Genomic DNA, 20,407 nt, shown 5'->3' on the forward strand with positions numbered 1-20,407 from the left:
TTCTTATTTAGCTCTCAATTCTCAGAGAATAGAATTAGTAAGGCAAAAAATGTCATCAATAAGGTCACAGGCAAGCATGTGAGCAGAAATGATAAGCATTTAGACTTTTCTATTCCATAACCCTGCTCACTATGTTAGCTAAACTGCAAAGCAGTAAGATAACTGTGCAAAAAGGCATGTTTAGAAATAAAGTTTATAAATATCCTTAGCCTACATTCCTTTGCTGGGTCTGCATTAATGCAACCTCTTGCTAGCAGACAGATCAATTAAAAAAAAAAAGTGTCCCATATTCTTATACACACTCATGTGCTTTGTTTTATTAGGCATTTCAGGATGTCCGGAGTTTGTAGCCTGTAGTTATAAAGGAAAAGGAGTCTAAAAGGAGGATTGATTCATTGCTGTTACATGAGAAGGGTTGGGTTTGGCTTGCTGCTGGCATTGAGAGCTAGGAGTTATTTGACACAAGCTGCTTAACCCCAATTTAATTTATTTTTATGTAACATCTTTCATGAAGGGCACCATAAAATCATTTTTAGGGGCATCCATTTGAAATTTAAGGAAAGATAGGAAACTGCGAGAGCAAGATTTAAAGGTAGATGTAGAAGGTTTGGATGATGGATACAGCAAAGATTTTTTAGAAACAGCAGATGTCCCTCCAGAAAATAAAAGATGATTGTGAACAGGACAAGTATAAGGGAGTGGAGAGCACACCCACAGCTGGGAAACCCAAAGAAGGAGGGTGTATAGATACATATGAAAATCAGAAACTTCTGTGAACAGTGGTAAAAACTGATGAGACAAATATGGGGTTTACTCCTCCCTTCTTTCAAGGAGTCTCTGTCTTTCAGACAGGGTTCTGCCTCCAGATGCACTTACACTGAACATCTGAAAAAGGAACTGCAGCAAATCAACTGGGGAAGTAACTAATGTACACCTTACAATGACAGAAGGGGCAGGGACAAGGTGGCAATGGATCCTGATAGCTTCTACAGGCACTGTAAGAAAAACTTGAGGGAAAAGGAAGCATAAGAAGAAAAAGAAAGCCTGCAGGTTGAGGCAATGCCAGGATATCTGATCAGTAAACAAAATGAACTGAAAGACCACAAACAAAATGAGATTCCAAATCAGAATTTCACAGATGGCCCTATTAGTTATGGACTGACCTGCAGCCTATATGCAGCCTTCTGATTTGTTTTTAAACTTGGATATTTGAAATCTGATATTCTACTTGTGAGTCAGATAGGATGTGAGCTCAAGGATATCTCCATAGGAAGGAAATAATGGATGATGAAATCTTGTGGTGCTGAGTGCAATGGTCATTAGGGCACAAGTATTTTTTCCCCATCTCATTCAAAGCTAAATAGATTCTAGAAATTAAGTCTTTCAGGTGCTTCTGCAGGAGGTAGGGTGAAGTGCTCATTAATACAGTCCAGTATAACAGTAAATGAAAGCTTCTGACAGAACTTCACAAAGTTGTCTGGTTCACTAAACCACTCTGGTCTGAGAACAATTCATCATGTCACTGTTTTGGCTTCACTTTAGTTTTTTTTCTGGATTACAGTAAGGCAGGAGCATCAGAGTATTTATTCCTTTGCTGTCTTATAACTTGGGGAACTTCTACTGGAATTCATCCCTGAACAATTTCCAAATACTTTTCTGAGGAAGAGCTCTGCACAAGTACATCAAATCAGTCTGTTAGCAACTTTGCAAGGAAAGCAATTTGCACTAAAAGATAACCCAAACATAGGAAAAATTTCACCCTGAGGCAACTCCTCAGGCCGTGTTAAGCTACCCAAGGGATCATTATGGTCTGAGGATTCAAAGCTCAGATACAGCACTCTGATGAGGAGGCAGAAGAAAGGGAGCCGAAACTATGGCATGGTATAGAATTACAAGCTTCTGAGGCCAGAAGTGCAGCTCAGTGCTTTCTGCATGACAGTGAAGAAGCAAAGGCAAAAAAGCTGAGAACATTATTGACCTTGTTTCACTGCTAATGAGACGTGCAGAGATTCTGCAAGTACAGGAATTTAAACAGTCCACTATTGAGGCATTCGTCCCAACAGTTAAACTAAAACTGTTTAGAACGTGTTGTACACTGTGCGGAAATGCACTGAGCTCAGCCTCAATACAATGACTCATTATTTCCATTTTCTTTAGCAATTAGTTTGAAATGAGAAGAGAGTCTTGAAAATAAAAAAAAATGCCCTGGTCTTGTTGCATAATTAACAGATCTGTGTACAACCTGATTCTCTGCTCAGCAGTTCTAGCATCGTAATGCTTCACGCAACGCTCTGCTGTACCAGCTCCTGCTTCACAGAGATTTAAACAAGTGAAGAGTGGGCCTAGAAATGTTGAAGTCTCCATCTTTAGTTGCAAAGCATAATTCATCATAAACATCTGAACATTTGACCTGTGTACCTGTGTAAGTATACAAGTGTCCAAGCGGGATATAGAACAAAGTTAATTTACACAGTGTGACACTCGCTCTCACAACTACATTACTTCCATTAATCAAGCTGACTTGCTCTGGGCTAGTACAGGTAATCTTTACACTAAACTGCAAATATGACTGCTTCTAAAAATTTCCCTTTCAATTATAGATGTATACTATTTTATCTAACATTTTTTATGTCTCTAGCAGATGAGCTGTGATTCCTGCAGTGCTAGCGTAACATGTTACCACAGAGAACTGCCAATTTCTCCCCTTCTGCTGAAAGTCACCGTCCCTACAGCCTGCACTTTAGCTGCTTCAACACAAAATCTGCTCACTTTTGCTGACAGGTGAATTTAAGTTGCCAGGGGCAAGAAACAACTAGCTGAGTCCAGTAGTGCTTTCAACCATCACAAGAGTTTACCTAAATGAATGCAAATCAGAGCATTTACTTCCTTACTTGTAGACTATGTACATTCAGAAAGACCTGTTTGTATGAAAAATGTGGTTTTTTCCAACTTGCAGTCAGCACCAAAGCACGGACTTCATTTGCTTTTACTACTGTTGCAACTGGATATGAAGGAAAATCACCTGCTATATAACTGTATAATACTGTTTCTCCTCTCTTTGGTGATTTCCACCTTTGAGGATATGCATACCCCTTCATGCTTATAACACTCCTATGAGATACTAGATGTAGCAGCATCCTTGTATTACGGATGAGAAAGACCAGAAGGGCAGTGAAGTAAAACAAATTATTCAAGGCTGCACAAAGCTTATACAAAGGAGCCAGGATTTTATTTGAATCCTTGCACTAGAGCACACTATCATCTCTGTAGAACATAAGTACTGTGTATTCTGGGAGTTTCAGAAACTATACATTAAGTGTTTGGAACATAATACTCTAACTCTCCCTATGGTTCTGTTTACATGGCATGTAAGCAGAGCACATTAAATGTACAGCTTTTATTACATAACACATAGTCAATACCGTCTCGTAATGAGATACTTACTTTTGTAAGAATTCATCAGACCCGCAAACACTTAGAAGGCATTCCTCCTGGACTGGGTATCGATTTGTGCAACGGAGGATCTCTACAATTAAGTCATGAGTGATACAGCCAGCTGTAAATAAAGATAGCAAGAAAAATTAATAGTAGCTTGCTAGAGAATTCCAGTCTAGATACTTGAGGAAAGAAAATAAGAATTTCTTTGTAATGCCTAACTACTGCTGCAGACTAGCTCCATCAAGAGGAATTAGATCAAGCCACACCTGATTTTTTTTTTTTTTAATTTTGCTTCAAATGCTTTACAAGTCACAGAATCTATGTCCATTTAGAGGAAATTAGCAATTTGTTAGGTAGCTAGGATGAAGGTTTGGTTTTCCTTGGGGGGGGGGTAGAAAAAAGGATTCAGAAGCGCCTTCTGAAAATTTCGTTTTCTTTGCAAAGCCATTTTTCTTTTGCTCAGAAAGCCACTTCAATTGAACATTTTCTACCAGTTTTACTAGTTTTAAACATCTAGCCCTTCGACAACTCGCTGTTTTAAGCAACTCCTTATAGCTGGTTTGACACATAAACTGCTGTGCCTGTTTGCTAAATTTATACACACCAGAAAAAGAAGAATGCCACAGAATCTTGAATTAAAATTGTAACATGCACTTGTTTCAGGTCACTCATTGAAAAAACTCTGAAACTTGCTAGTATTATTCATTTGCACTTTGTAGACCCATTTTCCTTTCCTTACTCTGCCAAACGTTTTTGCATGACATAACAATTATTTATATTCGATGAGGCAAAAAAGTGTACTCCCTCCCCCCACTTCAACTATATCTTGCTGTTTACTCAGACTGTAAGCAAGTTTAGGATAGGGACTGTTTCTTATATCCCCTTCAGTTTTAGCTTTGTGTTCTAAAGCTTTTTTGTAAATGAAGTTAAGCAGACTGAAAATCGAACAATCTGTAGGGTGAATGATGCTATATGACAAAACATTTGCCAGTAGTTAAGACTTTTCCATTACAGGGAACTTCAATGTAGATCTCTTGCCTAGCTGACAGAAGTGCTGGAAATACTACCATCTAGTCCAAGTGTCCCAGGACCTTTGGCCCTTTGCTTCATGGCATCCACAAAGTATTGGTTAAAGATGGTACAACCTACTACTTCTCCAGGCTTTCCAATAACTATGCAGAAGCTCCCAAATGAAGCAACCAAACTGATATGAATAAATGTGTAAGCCTTGGCTACCTTATTTATGAAGATTTATATATATATATATATATGTATATATATGTTAACTGATATTCTTAGAGCTTTGGATTTTCAGTTTTCAACCTGTCAAACAAACTAATACTCAGCCTGTTACAGCTAAATAATTCCTCGACAACTGAAGAAATGATTCATTAAAAAAAAAAAGAGTATCACTTAATGAAGCAGCACAGGAAGACAGGGAGAAGAAGATCTAATTTATTTCATTTTTGTATATGTGGCTTAAGAAGTAAAAATTACCAGAGCTGGAATCAAAGATTCTCCCATTCACCACAGATACAGGATGCACAGGAGCAGTGGCAGCTTCCCACAGTCACTAGTGACAGAATAATTTAGGTTGGGAAGGACCTCAGCAGGTCCATCTAATCCAGCCTCCTCCCCAAAGGAGGATCAACATTGAATTTAGAACAGCTTGTTCAGGTTTTTGTCCTGTAAGACTTTAAAAACCTCCAAGGATGGAGACTCCACAACTTCTGTGGGCAAACTATTCCAATTCTTAATTACTGCCCTTTTGTATCCATGCAGTTGGAATTTCTCCTTTCATTTTATGACCGACATGTACTTTCCCCGACCTGTACATAACCTTGGGTGGAGAAGAGTCTTAGGAACTGCGGACTCTTAAGTCTTGGATTCAGTAACGGAGTCAAGGCTATGAAAAGTTCCACGACTATATTGGGACTACCCCTACACTTCGAATTAGGCACAAGCTTAAATTCCTTCTAGATCAAAGTCTGAGTGATAGCCTATTTGAGACTGCCAGAATTGGTCCCAACTGTGATTAAAGAAAGTAGAGATCTATACATTAGCAAAGTTTGGTATTTAATGTGATTTTAATTTTATAGCAAATATACTGAGCAATTTTGACAAAGCATGCACTCAAGACTCATGTAAGGCTTGCTCTCCAAGTATCTTTCCAGATAACAAATGCATTTTGTTATCTTCTGCATGGAACTGAATTGTGGAATGATGTGGGCTCCTCAATCGCTTACCATGCTGTGTAATAAGCAGAGGATATAGTGAAGAATCTGTCCAAACACTGACTCTGAATTTTGATTCACCAAGGATATGGTCTGGGTACCTTGTTGTGACACTCCAGATTTTCCCGGTGTTTGTCTTCAAGTCAAAAGCAGGATAGGCTTTTCTTATTCTGAAAAGAACATGTGATGAAATTATGTCTAAATAGGCATGCATTTCAACTCTCTTACAAGAACAGAACAAAAATGCTACAAGATACCTACAATAATAGTACATAGAGAGCTGTTTGGAATAAAATTTTGTGCAAACTGAGGGGAAAATAGTAGCACCTCAATCCTTGTTTCATATATTAGTGCGATACCTACATATCAGGTAGTGTGCATATAACTACATCTTTTACTCAATAGGAAAATCAGTAGAATCTTCATGAACTTCACAGAATCACTGCTCAGCTTGACCTCAGTGAAGCCAAAAGGAGTTTAAACACAGACTTCAGTGTACACCAAGCATGGTAGAAATGAGAGTGCTCAAATAAGTGCTTAAATAACAGTTTTAACTTAAAACTAACCAAGAGCATGTGCACAGACAGCTGTGACTAGGATAGCTGGTCAAAATGAATACAGGAGCATGCTTTCTATGCAAAATCTTAAGAAGTCCCTATTTTCACGGTGCTCTAGAATCCAATCTGAAATCCTCATTACTAAAACCATGACTATTTATGCAAATGTCTGCAGAGAGCAACAACTGTTACAGTCATTGAGTCCCTCTGATATACCATTACCTATAAAATATGTTGCCCCTCCTCCTTCCAATTACCAAAGATCTGCAGAAACTAATTCTTCCTGAGGTACCATTTCCTAATGAACACTGGTCACAGGTATTATGTCTGTCATCTGAGATTAAACTTGCTTTTTAAGGAAATACACTTTACAGCTGCAGGTAAGGGTACATATAATACTAGCTGAAGCTTTAAATTTCACTAATTGGCCTGAATATCTTAGTAGCTAAACTCAAACATCCTGTACCAAGCATATTGCATTCTTTTTTGTTTGTTAGTTTAAGCAGCATTCTGTAGCTTCTGAGTTAGCAGTGCTTTATACTGTCTCTGATTAAAGTGTATTTTGAGCCACAGTTCTCTCACATAAAGTTCTTCATTACTACATTACCTCCTGTTTCAGGGCTGCTGCCCAAGTCTTTTAAACAACAGTATGGGCTACTCTTTTATGCCATGTATTTCTATAGCATGGGAAGGAAAAAAAACCAAAAAACAGGCTTCCAAAATTAATAATCCAATGAAGCAGCCCATTTCTTATAATGAAAACCAGGGGGCATGATGTTTCAGTGGGGTAGGAGGAAATGAGGCTCGACGATACCTCCAATATGAGATAGATGTATACTCATAGTAAAAAATCATTATACTACAGAGGCTACTTTGGCGACCTATGTAGTTGATGTCAGTCTATTTTCTTTGTAATCAAGGTACACATAAAGCTTTCCCCTAACACCAAATTCACTCTTGTAACCTGTTTCTGTAAGGCCAAGGACTGAGTAAGACTGGAAGCTTCACTACCCTTTCTTCAGCATCAGATTAATGGGCTATGTACACACATGGGGCATGAAGCCCCTCCTCAACTTACTGGCAGTCATTTCGAAACTAAGCAGACCTCATCTCCTTCCCTACCCTCACACTATCTATATTTTAGGATAATGTGGGGACAGAAATTTGCTTTTTATGCTTTTCAGATAAAAATGCATTCAGTTCCAGAAAGTGTTGCTCATTTATGGCCATCTATTGTTTTCAAGTGATTAAAGGGCTTCGGGGCTGAGCAGGTGAGTGAAACATGCCAATCGCAAAATTTTGAAAGGTTAGGTCTTCCAAGGCATAAATGAAGTACTACACAAGTATTACATGAGGAAAATCTTGTGCTGCTTGCTTTCTGTGCTGCAACAACTCAGCGTAGGCAGGAAGTACTAACATGTATAGGGATTTGTTATTTCACAGCATTTCATAATGCTGTGTATTTCTTTGCAGTGCAGAGCACATCCTTGAAGTCAGTAGGACGTGGAGGAACTCTGCATTTTGCAGCATTGAACCCTGAGACTATCAGCTTGGCATCTTTTGGTATCAAGCTTACTTTAGGATATATTCTGAAGCCACCCATGGATGAACATCCACTATAGCTATGTCCATAATTGTAGAAGTAACCTGATAAAGGGATTTTGAAAACTGCTTTACAATGAAATGTTTCAATTATAATTGCTACCTGTACAAATATTACCTAAAGAAAAACATGATTGGTTTCTATTTGAGCTACATGCTTAAGGTGCAAATCTGCATGTCAGAGTTTGAATTACACAACTTGCCTCTGATGTATAAAACTGCCAGTTATTGAGATTCTTTGGGGACTGGAAGGATGCTCATTTGGCAAGACTGAATATGTTAGTTATTTGCAAATTTATGACATTTTTTGGTCTTTTGTTTGCTGTGACATTTTGTCCTATGAATGCTTTCCCATTTATTTGATTGAAGAAAACCAAAAGTTGTTTTTATTTTCTTTTTAAGAGTATTTGCTAGTGATGCACACTAAACAAATTAATGCAAAACAGGAATGGCTTAATTCTATTAATCTTTTTAGCCCTGTAAATAAACTCATTTATTCCCCCCCAAAAAAAAAAAAAAAAAAAATCAATAGACAGCTTTTCCTATAATCAGAGCGCAAAGTTAAATGTAGAATGTCTGGACATTACAAGATTTCAATATGTGAGAGGAAAACCTGACATGTGGAATGTACCTTCATGCATCTGATGTTAGTAGAATTGGGTTGGGGTCCAGACTGATGAACTGTGGAAGAAAAGACGACTGAGATGTATGTGAATGAGTATGTTTTGAAGCTGACCATCCACACTGTATGAATATATAATATATTCACTGTTAATTTTGGGGCAACATCAAACTGCTGTTTTTAGCATTTGGGTTTTGTTGTTTTTTTTCTTTTAAGAGGAGCAGGCTTGGCTGACCTTGAATACAGTCAATTCATTAAAGTCTAATTGAATAAAAAAACCAAACAGCATTCCATTTTCCAACTACTTTCCTGGGGGAAAGAGCATGCATTTATGCTAACAACTTGATAGTGTGATCAGTGAATATCTACGAAGGAAAATGAATCTGCACAGATGGTCTAAAAACTTGTATTTCTTAGCACTCTTGGATTTCAGAACAATTTCTTTATCTGAAGAAGATTAAGAAAGTAAAAAAAGTTCTATCCCATTAAGCCATGCTATTAACTGTAACGGTAAACAATAATTAAAGGAGGTTTTGTCGCTTGCTAAGTCTCACTTTTCATCATGACAGTATGTACTAATTCTGTTCTCAGTCAGTCAGTTCCTCCAATTCTTTTTTCCTGCTCCGAGCTACACAGGCACTAATATTGTCCAAGACAATGGCAGAAAATGGATCTTAAGTTTCACACACTATAAACCTAAACCACTGAAGAGTTAAATGTACTTACCACTGATAAAGGGAACAGCTAAGGGAGAAAATATTTTTTGTATTAACATTTCTTTGTGGATTTTAATCTTTAAACCAAAATTAGAAGCATTTCCATATTTAAGTAGATACTGGAATTATGGTACTGTTCAGGAATGCAGGGTGTGGTGGGTTGACACTGGTTGGATGCCAGGTGCCCACCAAGCCGCTCTGTCACTACCCTCCTCAGCAGGATGGGGGAAGGGAAGAAAATAAGATGGACAAAAAACCTCACGGGTCAAGATAAAGGCAGTTTAATAAAAGCAAAAGCAAAGCAAAGGCCACATGCAGAAGCAAAGGAAAATCAAAGATTTATTCTCTATTCCCCATCAGCAGGCAATGTCCAGCTACTTCCCAGGAAGTAGGGCTTCAGTACCGTAGCAGTTGCCCAGGAAGACAAATGTCATAGTAACAAATGACGCCCTTCGTCCTCATTTCTCTTAGATGTTATTGCTGAGCAGATGTCATATGGTATGGAATATCCCTTTGGTCAGTTTGGGTCAGCTGTCCTGGCTGTGTCCCCTCCCAAGATCCTGCCCACCCCCAGCCTACTGGTGAGGGGAGAATGTTGGAGAGACAGCCTTGATGCTGTGTGAGCACTTGCTCAGCAGTAGCCAAAATACTGGTGTGTTATCAACACCTTTCTAGCTACCAATACAAAACACGGCACCATGAGGGCTGCTATGGGGAAAATTAACTCCATCTCAGCCAGACGCAATACACTGGGATAACCAATCCGATTAATATAAATAAGTGAAATGTCATAGTTGGCTGCATAAAGTTTTTTTTGTTACTTACTTCTCCACTGCATTGCAAAAAGCAACTGTGTTTTCATTACTTCCTTGATTTGCTTCAACCAGCTGGATAGACCAACCTGTAGCCTAAAAATACCAAAAAAACACCAGAAAAAACAGAGCTCAATTATTCAGATAACAGGAGCATAAGGCTAACCTTGCATTTGGTTCCATGAGAACTAACTTTCATACCTTATCCCTACCATGACTTGATGGCGCTCCAAATAAGAACAAATAACCCATTTTGACTGCACTCTAAATGTTTTCAGATTAAAAACATGAAGTCACAAAGCATCAGCTAGCCTGGGTTTAACAATTATTTTTTTCCCTTCCGTGCAGAATATAAGGAATTCCAGACAAAGCTTTCAAAATTTACCTAGTGTCAGAGTACAGATAACTCTAAATGCAGATGTATGCTTAGTTTAAAAAAAGGGAGAGGGAACAAAACGAAACTTATACTGCAGTGAGTTTTAATCCTTATTTTCTCTCCTTCTGCCCTGGAAGGAAGCTTAGGATCCCTTCAAACTCCATAAACCTGTCAGGTAAGTCCCTAAGACAGATAACAGGAAGCCAGTGTATTCTGTTGAACATGAAAAATCCCCAGATACCTTCTCTAAACTTGGAGAGCACAGGTCTGAGCCACTATTTTGGGTCAAAGCACCCCCTTGTCTGTTTGCCATAGTACGCTTCAGTCAGAACATTACCTCCAGGAAAGAGCTTAATACTATTATATCTGCAAGCCCATTCTACTGTTGTACATAGAGACATGTACAAGGCTCAATTGAGACACCGGCTTTTAAATCCCTTCAGACAGAGAAGCAACTAATGACACGTCACAGAAGAGGAAACTGAGATATGGCAAAAGGTGTATTTTATAATTTTAATAATTTATATACAAATATGTAAATTTATAAAAATTAATAATATAAACCAAACAATTTAAGGGTTTTTTTCTGGACAAGGACATGCAATATGCATGAAAAGATGCAGGCTGGGAAATTTTAGTTACAATTTAAAAGATGGGATAAGTATAAAAGAGGAAATATCTATTGGGAGCTGGCTAGTGGGGAGATCACAATGGCAGAACTGAAAGCTCTGAAGTTACAAACCTTTTATAGATACTGTCAGTCTTGGGTCTCATTGTATGTAGTATTTTCATTAACCACGATAGCACAAGCAATAGGAAAGCACTTATGAAATTTAAAGATAATAAGGGGGCATCATCAATAGAGAGAAAAATTGAAATGTCTGGTTGGAAAAACAATGGTAACCCTGAGGGTTGAAATAAGAGAGTGAAATTAAATTTAGCAATAGAAATCAGTTGTCCATCACCCCCTGATTGTAAAGACTGCTGAAAAAGCTCTTTCAAAAGTCACTGAAAACATAGCACCTCCACTGGCTCATTTTTTCCACCTTGGTTAGACACCTACCTTACAAACTCACCTCAGCAGAGTCATAAGAACTTCTGGTGGAGGCGCATTATTTAGAAATTATGAACAATTTGGTAACAGTAATGGCCTCCCAAAATTATGTAGTCATAACCCCCCCCCCCAACATAAACAAAACCCAACAACAAAGAAAAACCATTCCTGATCACACTTACACCAGGGTAGACAGTTTTACAAAAAGATATATTGACAAGGCTCTAGGAAGTTTACATCTGGGATGTCGTGTACCCCTATGTTCCAGATGGAGGAATTCAAGCTGGAACAAGCTCAGAGAGACACTGCTGTGTTTGTGGGTGAGGTCTACAGCCAGGAGCAGGAGCACAGCTCACAGAGCACAGCAGGCAGGTAAAGCTACAGCAGTTGTTGCAGCAGGCGTGCAAAGGGAGCCCAGAACCTGCACTGAAGACTACACAGCGATGGTGGTGACAAGCCACATGGCACAATCTTCATCATGGGGTGCAGAAACTGCCCCTGTGGACAGCAGAGACTTTAACCCACATGGAGGTCCAGAAGAAGGATGCTGCAGCCCAGGTCTCTGGCTGTAGGGATTGTCTGGTGCCTCTCCCTGGGGCCTCACTGGTGGGGAGCTGCGCTCTGGCTGCGGTGGGGAGCTGCCAGTGAAGGGGCTGCAGGAGTAGGTGAGCAGCCAGGAAGAGGAATAGGAGATTGACAGGACTCTACAGAGCTAAGGACCACCCAAGTCCTATGCTGCAAAGGAGGGATAACTTAAGATTACCCTACAGGAGCAGTGGATTGAGACTCCCACAGGAGGAAAGGCTGGAAACCTGCTGCTTCCAGCAACACAAAAAGGCTCCTTTTCTACCTGCAGTTCTGTTATTACAGAGCAGGTACAGCGCCCTGGAAATAGTGCATGGAAAAAGAGAGATAGTAGGTAAATGAAAAGCTAAGAAAACTAGGCCACACGTAAGAAAAGGTGAGGCTGGGACACAACATTGAATGGGACTGAAGGTATTAAAAGAGCAAAACCACAACTGGGAACTGGGGAAGGAGGAAGAGAGAGGAATTAAGCAAGGAGAGGGCCAAAACTGGGAAAGGACGATTGGCCATGAGGACATGGGTATGGATCCTCAAGTTCGTGGCTTGAAGAAGAACGTGATTAAATAATTACTGAAGGATTGCAAAAAGGAGCTTGACAGACAAAGCTGGAATTCAGACCCTCTCCTGCAGGAGACAGAAGTAACACAGAAGCCCTCTGCTTCTGCACCTTTGCTGGCAGCATTTCTAAGTGAATCCTAACAGCAATCAAGAATCCTGCATAGACTAGTAATAGTCTACACAGAGGGAATTAATATACCATTGCTAACTAACTCAAATTCATTCTCATAGCAGGAGTGTACGTAGTAGATACATAGTTCCAACTCCATCGATGAATCATGTGGATGAGATTTAGTTTTGTCATTTCTCTTTTCAGGTGTTCAGAAACTTTACTTTCTTCCCATTGCATATAAAGGTAAAATATTAATTACATGATCATACTTTACTTTTCTATAGGACTCCAGTCTCCACTCACTGCAAATATATGAAAGCTTGAAGCGAATGAGACAGAGAATTGCGTATGGAGAAAACCGATGACAACAAGGGTAAAGTAACAGAGTGCCTCCCTGGACGACTGGAATCTCTTTTCCCATCCACAGATTTCTCACGTTATGCTCAAGTCACCTGAACCATCTTTTGCAAATATGAAGACTATTTGTGTATTTCTCACTTCTGGAGCACCCAAACTGAAATCACAAAGTTTGGTCTGATGACTGGGCTTGGGTGAAAAAGTGAATCTTGCTAGTTATTCTGAAAATGTTAGATTCTAAATATTGTAGATGGAACAGCCAAATCTATTGGTTACTTTTTAGGTTGCATTTCAGTTTTCTTTCTATATGGAGATAATAAAATCTCTTTTCACAGGGATGTTGTAAAGACAGTTCCTTTAGTATTTTTGAACATCCATCTTGGTGATGAAAAGACCAGAGAAAATGAACGTTTTCTTTACTACACTGGACATATTTTGATCAGCACGCATTAAATAAAGCCTAGGGCTGTACAACTGCATTCAAGAGCTAAGGATCAGAATGACAGTATGATTTCAGCAATGTGAGTATTTCATCTTGCATACCTATGACCTATCTCAATGCTAATCTCCATGTTTCAGCATCCTTTCCATTTCACTCTGTCTCCAGTCTTGGTTCTCATCTCCTACTACTCAGATGCATCATTTACTCATACTGGAGCTCACTAATCTAATTTGTGCTTGTTCTCTTTCTTTTGCTGTGGTGTTCCACTTTTCCAACTGTTCTGACCATCTTACTCGGCATCAGCCCTGCCACCCTGCAGCCCTTTTTGTCTTTTCCAAAACTCCCAGCCCAATAGCAATGAGTTACTTCTTCACAGGCTTTTTTACCCTTCCCTCTCTCCACTTTCTTTCACTCTTATTTCCCCTTTCTTACCATCTCAAAGTTCAGTTGCCAACCCCTTGCTTTGGCTCTCATTCTATCCTGACATGGCTGTTTCTCCCTGAAGGAATTCCTGTGACCACACTGATTTTTCTGCTACAAATCAATTCTCTCCTCTCTCCTGTTTCTTCCTCCTCTAGCTAAACAGCTCAAATACTTCCCTGACTTAATCAAATCCTCCCACACATTTGATTGTAGTCGCCCTTGACTCACTCATCTCTGCTCTTCCCTCCCCTATAATTCTCTCCTCCTCTGTCACAGAAGCATTTGTGCCTGTTCTTATTTGCCTGCTTTCTCTAGCACCTCTCCTTCCCATACCACAATTTAATCTCCTCCTGCTCATTTATATCCCACTATTTTCTACTTTTCTCATGAGAAGGCTTGTTCTTTTCATCATGATGTCAGCATGCTTTAGTTTTCCCATTGTAAGTAAAAAGCAACAACAGCCTTTTGTCTCTCCATCTATTCATCCCCTCCTCTTTTGTATTCATCACTGAACTTCCAAAATGTGGTGCCCAGGATTAGTCTTCAGAGTGCCTGTTCTCAGATATATTCCTCGTCCCCCATCTGTCTGGGTCTGACTATGTTTACTTCTATAGTTCTCCCTATTTACAGACATAGAAACAAGTCAATCAAGTGTCTCTTCCCCTTTGCTTTATGATACTGTGATCACTGGGAGTTAAAAGCAAAAGGTGAACCTAAACTGTCTTTTAATATTAACAGTGCAGAGATATCCTGTAAGATATTTCAGGATTCCTATAATGATTCAGAATGCTAACAAGGACTAGAGGAAAGGGAGGGTTTATCTTTTTCTTTTTTTTTTTTTCCTTCTCTATGTCAGGATTTTGAAAGAAAGAAAATGAGGAGAGATATAACATCAGAGAGAGTTATGGGAGTCCCATAAGACATCGTTATTAAAAACAGCAAAACCACGACTGAAGCTAGGAACACCTGATGGAAGGAGGAAAAAAAGATAAAGTATTTCCTTCAAAAAGAAAGCTAAAGACAGAGTATGTGTCATAGGATCCAGCTTCCACAGTTATAGTAGATATGTTTATTTTTAGAAAATTATATATGCACACATAAGTGCATGCAGGACATAGTATGTATAAACTCACATGATCAGGATACGTCAGCCAAACTAGACACAGAGACAACAATCTGGCTTAACAGAAAAACAGATTCAGCATAATGTATTGTTATTTTGAATCCCAGGTTTCATATCAGACCATGAAGATTTGTTATCTTATTTCTTTCAAACACATCTTACTCTATATTTCTGTACTTATCCCTCTGTGGTAGTTTTATGGTTCAGTGAGCCATAGAATGAGCCTACTGGAGCATTCTAGACCATAATCTAGATTCTCTTCTGGTGTAAAATGGCAAGTTTCCATTAGAGTCAATGGAGATACTTCATTTCATATTAGGTGAGGAACTGGCCCTATTACTTTAAAATGAAGTCTTTTTTTAATAGGTAAGTTGCAGATATACATTGACATTTTAAGTATAAGTTGGTTAAAACATGAAACAGGTAGGACAGGGACTCTGCCAGTATAAAATCCTCATTAGCTAGCCACAGTAGTCACCTTCCATTCAAAAGTGATTTTTTATGGTCTGCTGGGTTCTCTTCTGATATTAGAATCAAAGGAAGAGGATGCTCAGAGGTTTTCATACTGTATAAAAACCTCTTAACTAATCACGTAAAGTTTGTTTGAAGGCATCCTCCTTGTAAACGTACAAAAACACTGGGAAATTCTGACTGCCAAGAAATCAAGATACACAATTATCGGAAAACATACCTGACACTTCCTTACATCTCTGTCTTTGGAAGTAGTTAAGACCAAATAAGATGTGAATAACAAGTCTTGCAGTTGCTTTTGGCCAGTTGAATAGTGAGACACATGACAAAAACTCTCTACAGGAGCAAAAGCTTTTGCTTCACCCAAGGCATAAGTGTTATATTTTTCATAAGGTCTTTAAATCAAGTGCTTCTAATCCATGTTGCATCAGTATGAGTGAATACACAAAGTGCAAGGACACAAACAACAGTCGAGAACTTTAAGCACTGTTAATATAAGAAAATTTAAATACCTCTCTGTCATGTTCAGAGCTGCTGGGCCAAGTAGGTCCTATGTTGCATCTTCTGGAAGTGTTGGTTAAACAAGCTTCCCCATTTCCACTTTCATCACTCACTTCTCGTCCAAATGGATAGTTGTCTAAGAAAATGGGACACTGAGCATCTCCACTGTCAAAACCTATCTGAAAACTCAGATTTGTTTTGCCTCTTTCCACATTTGAATCAAACACATTTGTGACCGGAGTTATACTATTCCCTCCATAGAGTTCTCTCTCTTGACTGTAGGGGTAAGGATCCACCAGAGAGAAGTTTCTGTAATCAGACAGCAAAGAAGGTCTGAAGCCAAGTGTTGGTGACACTGTGCCTTGTTGCCAGGGAGAGACAGGATTTCCAGGGTAAAGTTCGCCATAAGCAACTGGAGGCTGACCACAAAACTGCTGCTCAGGCACATTCAGACCAAAGATGTCTGATGGGAAATAAATTTCTTCACGATGATGTGAAAGTGATGAACCATAAAAAAAAAATTCATTGTTGACTTCATCAACTATTCGATCAAATCCTAAACAGACCTCTCCAGCAGAACCAGAATGGTACATTGGGTACAATGCTTGGTCCCCAGCTTGTCCTTCACCAAATTCATTGTGTGAGAAAGGCACTCTCCCAAAGTATGCCATGGCTGATTCTTCTCTTTGGTCTTATTAATCCTCAGGAAAGTCTTACAATAGTTCCAAGATCAAGAGAGTAATGTTCAGAACTGGAGCTACATACCCACTGAAATGAAGAACAGAATAGAAGTTAAACCCCAAAATATCTAGTATAATGAAAGCAGTACACTACTTTGGTCTTTTTTTTGCTTTAGAGCTTTCTCCACAGGGTGGAAAGATTTTCTTCATCTGGAGCTTGAATATTCTTTTGCCTGATCCTTATTTTCAGACATATTATTATTAAATTATTATTGTTATCCTGAACTCCTAAATAGCAGCAACAGGATACCTGAAACAATTGATCTAAATATTAAGATATTAATTCTGACAAATTTTAAATAAAATCTCTGTATTATTTCCATTATTTTACACTTGTATAGCACATAATGCAGGAATCTAAAACAAGCAGGTAGGAAAGCTTCGTATCAATGGTTGCTTTAATGGCCATTTCCTTCACATCTTCCTCTTATTTTGTGCCTCAAATTCCTTCATATTCAACCACTTTTTATCTCAGTGTAATCAGTTCAAGAAAGTTAAGTCAAATAACACAGAAGACATGGATCTTCAATTAATATTCAAAACACTACACCTCAAAAGCTTGGATATGGCATATAAAAAGGAAAACAAATATAAATAAATCAATTTAAGCCTTTTTGTTTCTTTGTTTTTCAAAGCAGATGTATCTTCAAAGACTGAGGTTGTATCTTTTTTAACAAATTAACAGGCAAAGGCATGAACCTCTGCAGAAGCTCACCATCATTCATGCTGTTACTAGCAAACTTCCTGATATGATTTTGGCATGTGCTCAGTAGTCCTATGGTTGAAATGGGCAGCATGTACTGGAGACTTCTGTCAGTAGGCATGAGGGTATCTTTTTTAGGAAAAGAGTTTAGTACTAAGACCAAAATCTATTCTGGGCCACTTGCCCTCAAGGCCTTGGCCTATTTCATTTACTGACACAGATGCAGCCTAAAAACACAAATGACACAGAATAGCAATACTACATAAAGTACACTGTTGTGCCAGGTACTTTATCACATAAAAGAAATAGAAACATCTGATTTAATAATTCAATAAAAAATATATGTTCCCTAGCAGGAAAAAAAAAAAGGCTACTGAGATAAAAAGCATGCTCAGAAATTGCTAAAGCTTAGCTCCACAAATAGCTTTTCCAGTATGTCCCCAAGATCTATACTGTATTAGTTTAGATAATAGTACCTCGCAATGAGAATCAATATTACAACAGAAGGTATTCATCACAACTTTATTTATTTTTGTTCCATTTGAAGTCAAACTCTAGGTGACATAGGCTTCTGTCACCCACAGTGAGGAATGAGAAGAGAAATGAAAAGTTAAATAGGCTGAAATAAAATCTCCAGGTTAGAGGTGGAACTACTTTTTCAAGCACTCTACTTAGTGATTCCACATGTTGTGTGCTTTGGTTTGCTTTAACCGTGTTGAAAAAAAAAAAAAAGCATTTATGAAGTTATGCTAAGCCAGATAACCAAAGTGATACCTACCACTTTGAATGGTGATCTAAGCCTGAACTTCAATTACAGTCTCTGCACCTTTCTCTCAGGGTGAATCCTGAAGTTCGCAACATTTTTAGATTAAGATGACATGCTTTTTTGCAGAAAAAATTAATAAGCATAGCAATAACAACTTTTTAAAATGAAATTGTTCTCATTTACAACTTCCTCTGTTTCTCATTTCTACAGCAGGTAAATAAAAAGGAAAAAAAAAGAAAGAAAAAGATACATCTATTAAATCAAGGATGTCTTTTTTTTTTCCTGCCTTGAAAATTGGAATGTTAAAGGAAAAATAAAAGATAAAAGAATGATATCTCCCTCCAGCCCCATCTTCCTTAATAAATTTTGGCTACCTGAAAGACTATAATTAAGGCACAGAAAATACCATGCCTTTTACGCCCTTTCAACTGTTTCTAATTATTTTATTTTATTTTTTTTTTACATTTCAAACAAATTCTGTTTATAATGATACATAAATGTCTAACAGCTAACCCTGTTCATTCACCTCTAACACTTTTATGTGTAGCATCCCCTATTTCTCCAACGGACAAATATTCACACACGTAGAGCCCACCTCCATCTATCTGTATAAGAATGCTTATCTCCTGCACTCTCCACACTGTTCAGGAGAACTACTGCTTTCCTGGTGGTCTTTAAAAGCATGCAGTTTAGCTATAGTGCCAAAGGCTGGTCTATGCGTTCTGCTTCCCTGTTCTCAGTGGACTGGGAAGTCCACGTGAGTATCAAGAAGTCTGCACGATGCAGCAGGCTCCCTCTCCCAGACTGGATCACGGCAGAGGGAGGGCCTAGCAGGGAGCAGACCCTTGTACAGCACTATTTGTAGCACTGTGTCTCTTTTATATAGGCTTGCATTTAAAGCTAACCATTTAGACTAGAAACTCAGTGTGCCATGTTGTAAATCTCTATGGTTTAAGTCTTACTTGCTAGTTCAGTTAGTAAGACTAGGCTCTGTATTTGGCCAAAACCTGAGGCTTTTTAAAACAGCATACAAAGTTCAGGAAAGGAATTGGCTCTTTGCCAGCCACTATTACTCCATTTGAATTGTGCAAAGTGTATTGATAACATTGAATTTTCAAAAATCACTAATGAGGTAAAATTTATAATGCATTTTTTTTTAAAAAAGTTAAGTTTTTAGGTTCATTTTCTTTGCCTTGTTGTTTCTGAATTCACATTTTGAAGAGTTTGGCTTTTTTCTCCCACAGCTATGAAACCCTCCTTTTCCTTTTAAATGACAGCCATGTTTTCACATAATCATGTCGTTCTGAGTTCAGTGGTTTTAAGGGAGAATCCCAACAAATAGCGTAAAATATTCAGTACAAATCAAGAGATTTGACAGCATCAGACAATGCTCACAACATTGTAGTTGCCGTTCAAGCACACGAAAATACATTCCTTACTTCATCATGCACATACATTCTAGTATAAAGCTTGGTGCACTGTGGGCTCAATTTTCCCTTTTCACCGGAACGCAGGAGAGGATTGGGCCACTTCCTAAGCAGTAAGAATATTTGTTGCAACCTCTTACCTGAAACACATAATTTGTTAGAAGTATATACAGTCTCCTATGCCTTCCTGTTCACAGACACATCCAGATGAACTATATGCTTTCAGTATCAAGGGGGTGTAACTTCTTCGTCAGAAGCTTTCCTTCCTGTTTAACCGGTTTACTGAGGTAATGATTCTTGCCCACGTCTTCCTTCAGGGAAATTTCAAACAGCAATAACAATAAAAAGCTAACACCTTATCTGTTCTCTTTCTCAATTTGGGAACCCAACTTTTTTTTTTTTTTTCTTTTTTTTTTTTTTTTTTTTTTTTTTTTTTTTAAACGTGGTGGTAGATGATCTCACACTTTCAGTAGAGGTATCAAACATGCTTAAAATAACAAGACAACTTCTCTAAGACTTGCCTCTTAGAAAGACTTCTGCAAAAATTTTACTCCAACGTCATGCAGCTTCCATCTATCTGCGCTGGTGGTGCGTGCTCTGAAAGGAACTCCTAGCTCTGCTCAGAGAAGGGGACGGTACAAATCTTGCATGGCAGAGAGGCCCTCTGGCTTTGGCTCCTCAGTATGCAGAGCTGGGACAGTCTAATGGGGAAAGAACCTCCCTCATGCTGGGATATTTCCCAAAGACTCATGAAGCCTTGCCCCTCTGCAAAGGGCCTGCTGAAGAGC

The 20,407-nt window shown here is 38.6% G+C and overlaps 1 protein-coding gene across 1 annotated transcript in view; it reads right to left on the reverse strand.

Annotated features, from left to right (window-relative positions):
• PIK3C2G (phosphatidylinositol-4-phosphate 3-kinase, catalytic subunit type 2 gamma) overlaps positions 1-16,654 on the reverse strand; it is a 204,163-nt gene extending 187,509 nt beyond the window's left edge. Inside the window, exons 1-4 of the mRNA XM_010566333.1 lie at positions 15,995-16,654; positions 9,995-10,077; positions 5,685-5,842; positions 3,445-3,556 (exon numbers count right to left, since the gene is read on the reverse strand). Of these exons, the coding sequence (XP_010564635.1) occupies positions 3,445-3,556; positions 5,685-5,842; positions 9,995-10,077; positions 15,995-16,654 (1,013 nt within the window). The remainder of the gene's footprint in view (positions 1-3,444; positions 3,557-5,684; positions 5,843-9,994; positions 10,078-15,994) is intronic.
• Between the last annotated feature and the right edge of the window lie 3,753 nt (positions 16,655-20,407).

The sequence above is a fragment of the Haliaeetus leucocephalus genome, unplaced genomic scaffold (genome assembly GCF_000737465.1).
Source record: "Haliaeetus leucocephalus isolate CR32 unplaced genomic scaffold, Haliaeetus_leucocephalus-4.0 Scaffold206, whole genome shotgun sequence".
NCBI classification, from domain to species: Eukaryota; Metazoa; Chordata; class Aves; order Accipitriformes; family Accipitridae; genus Haliaeetus; species Haliaeetus leucocephalus.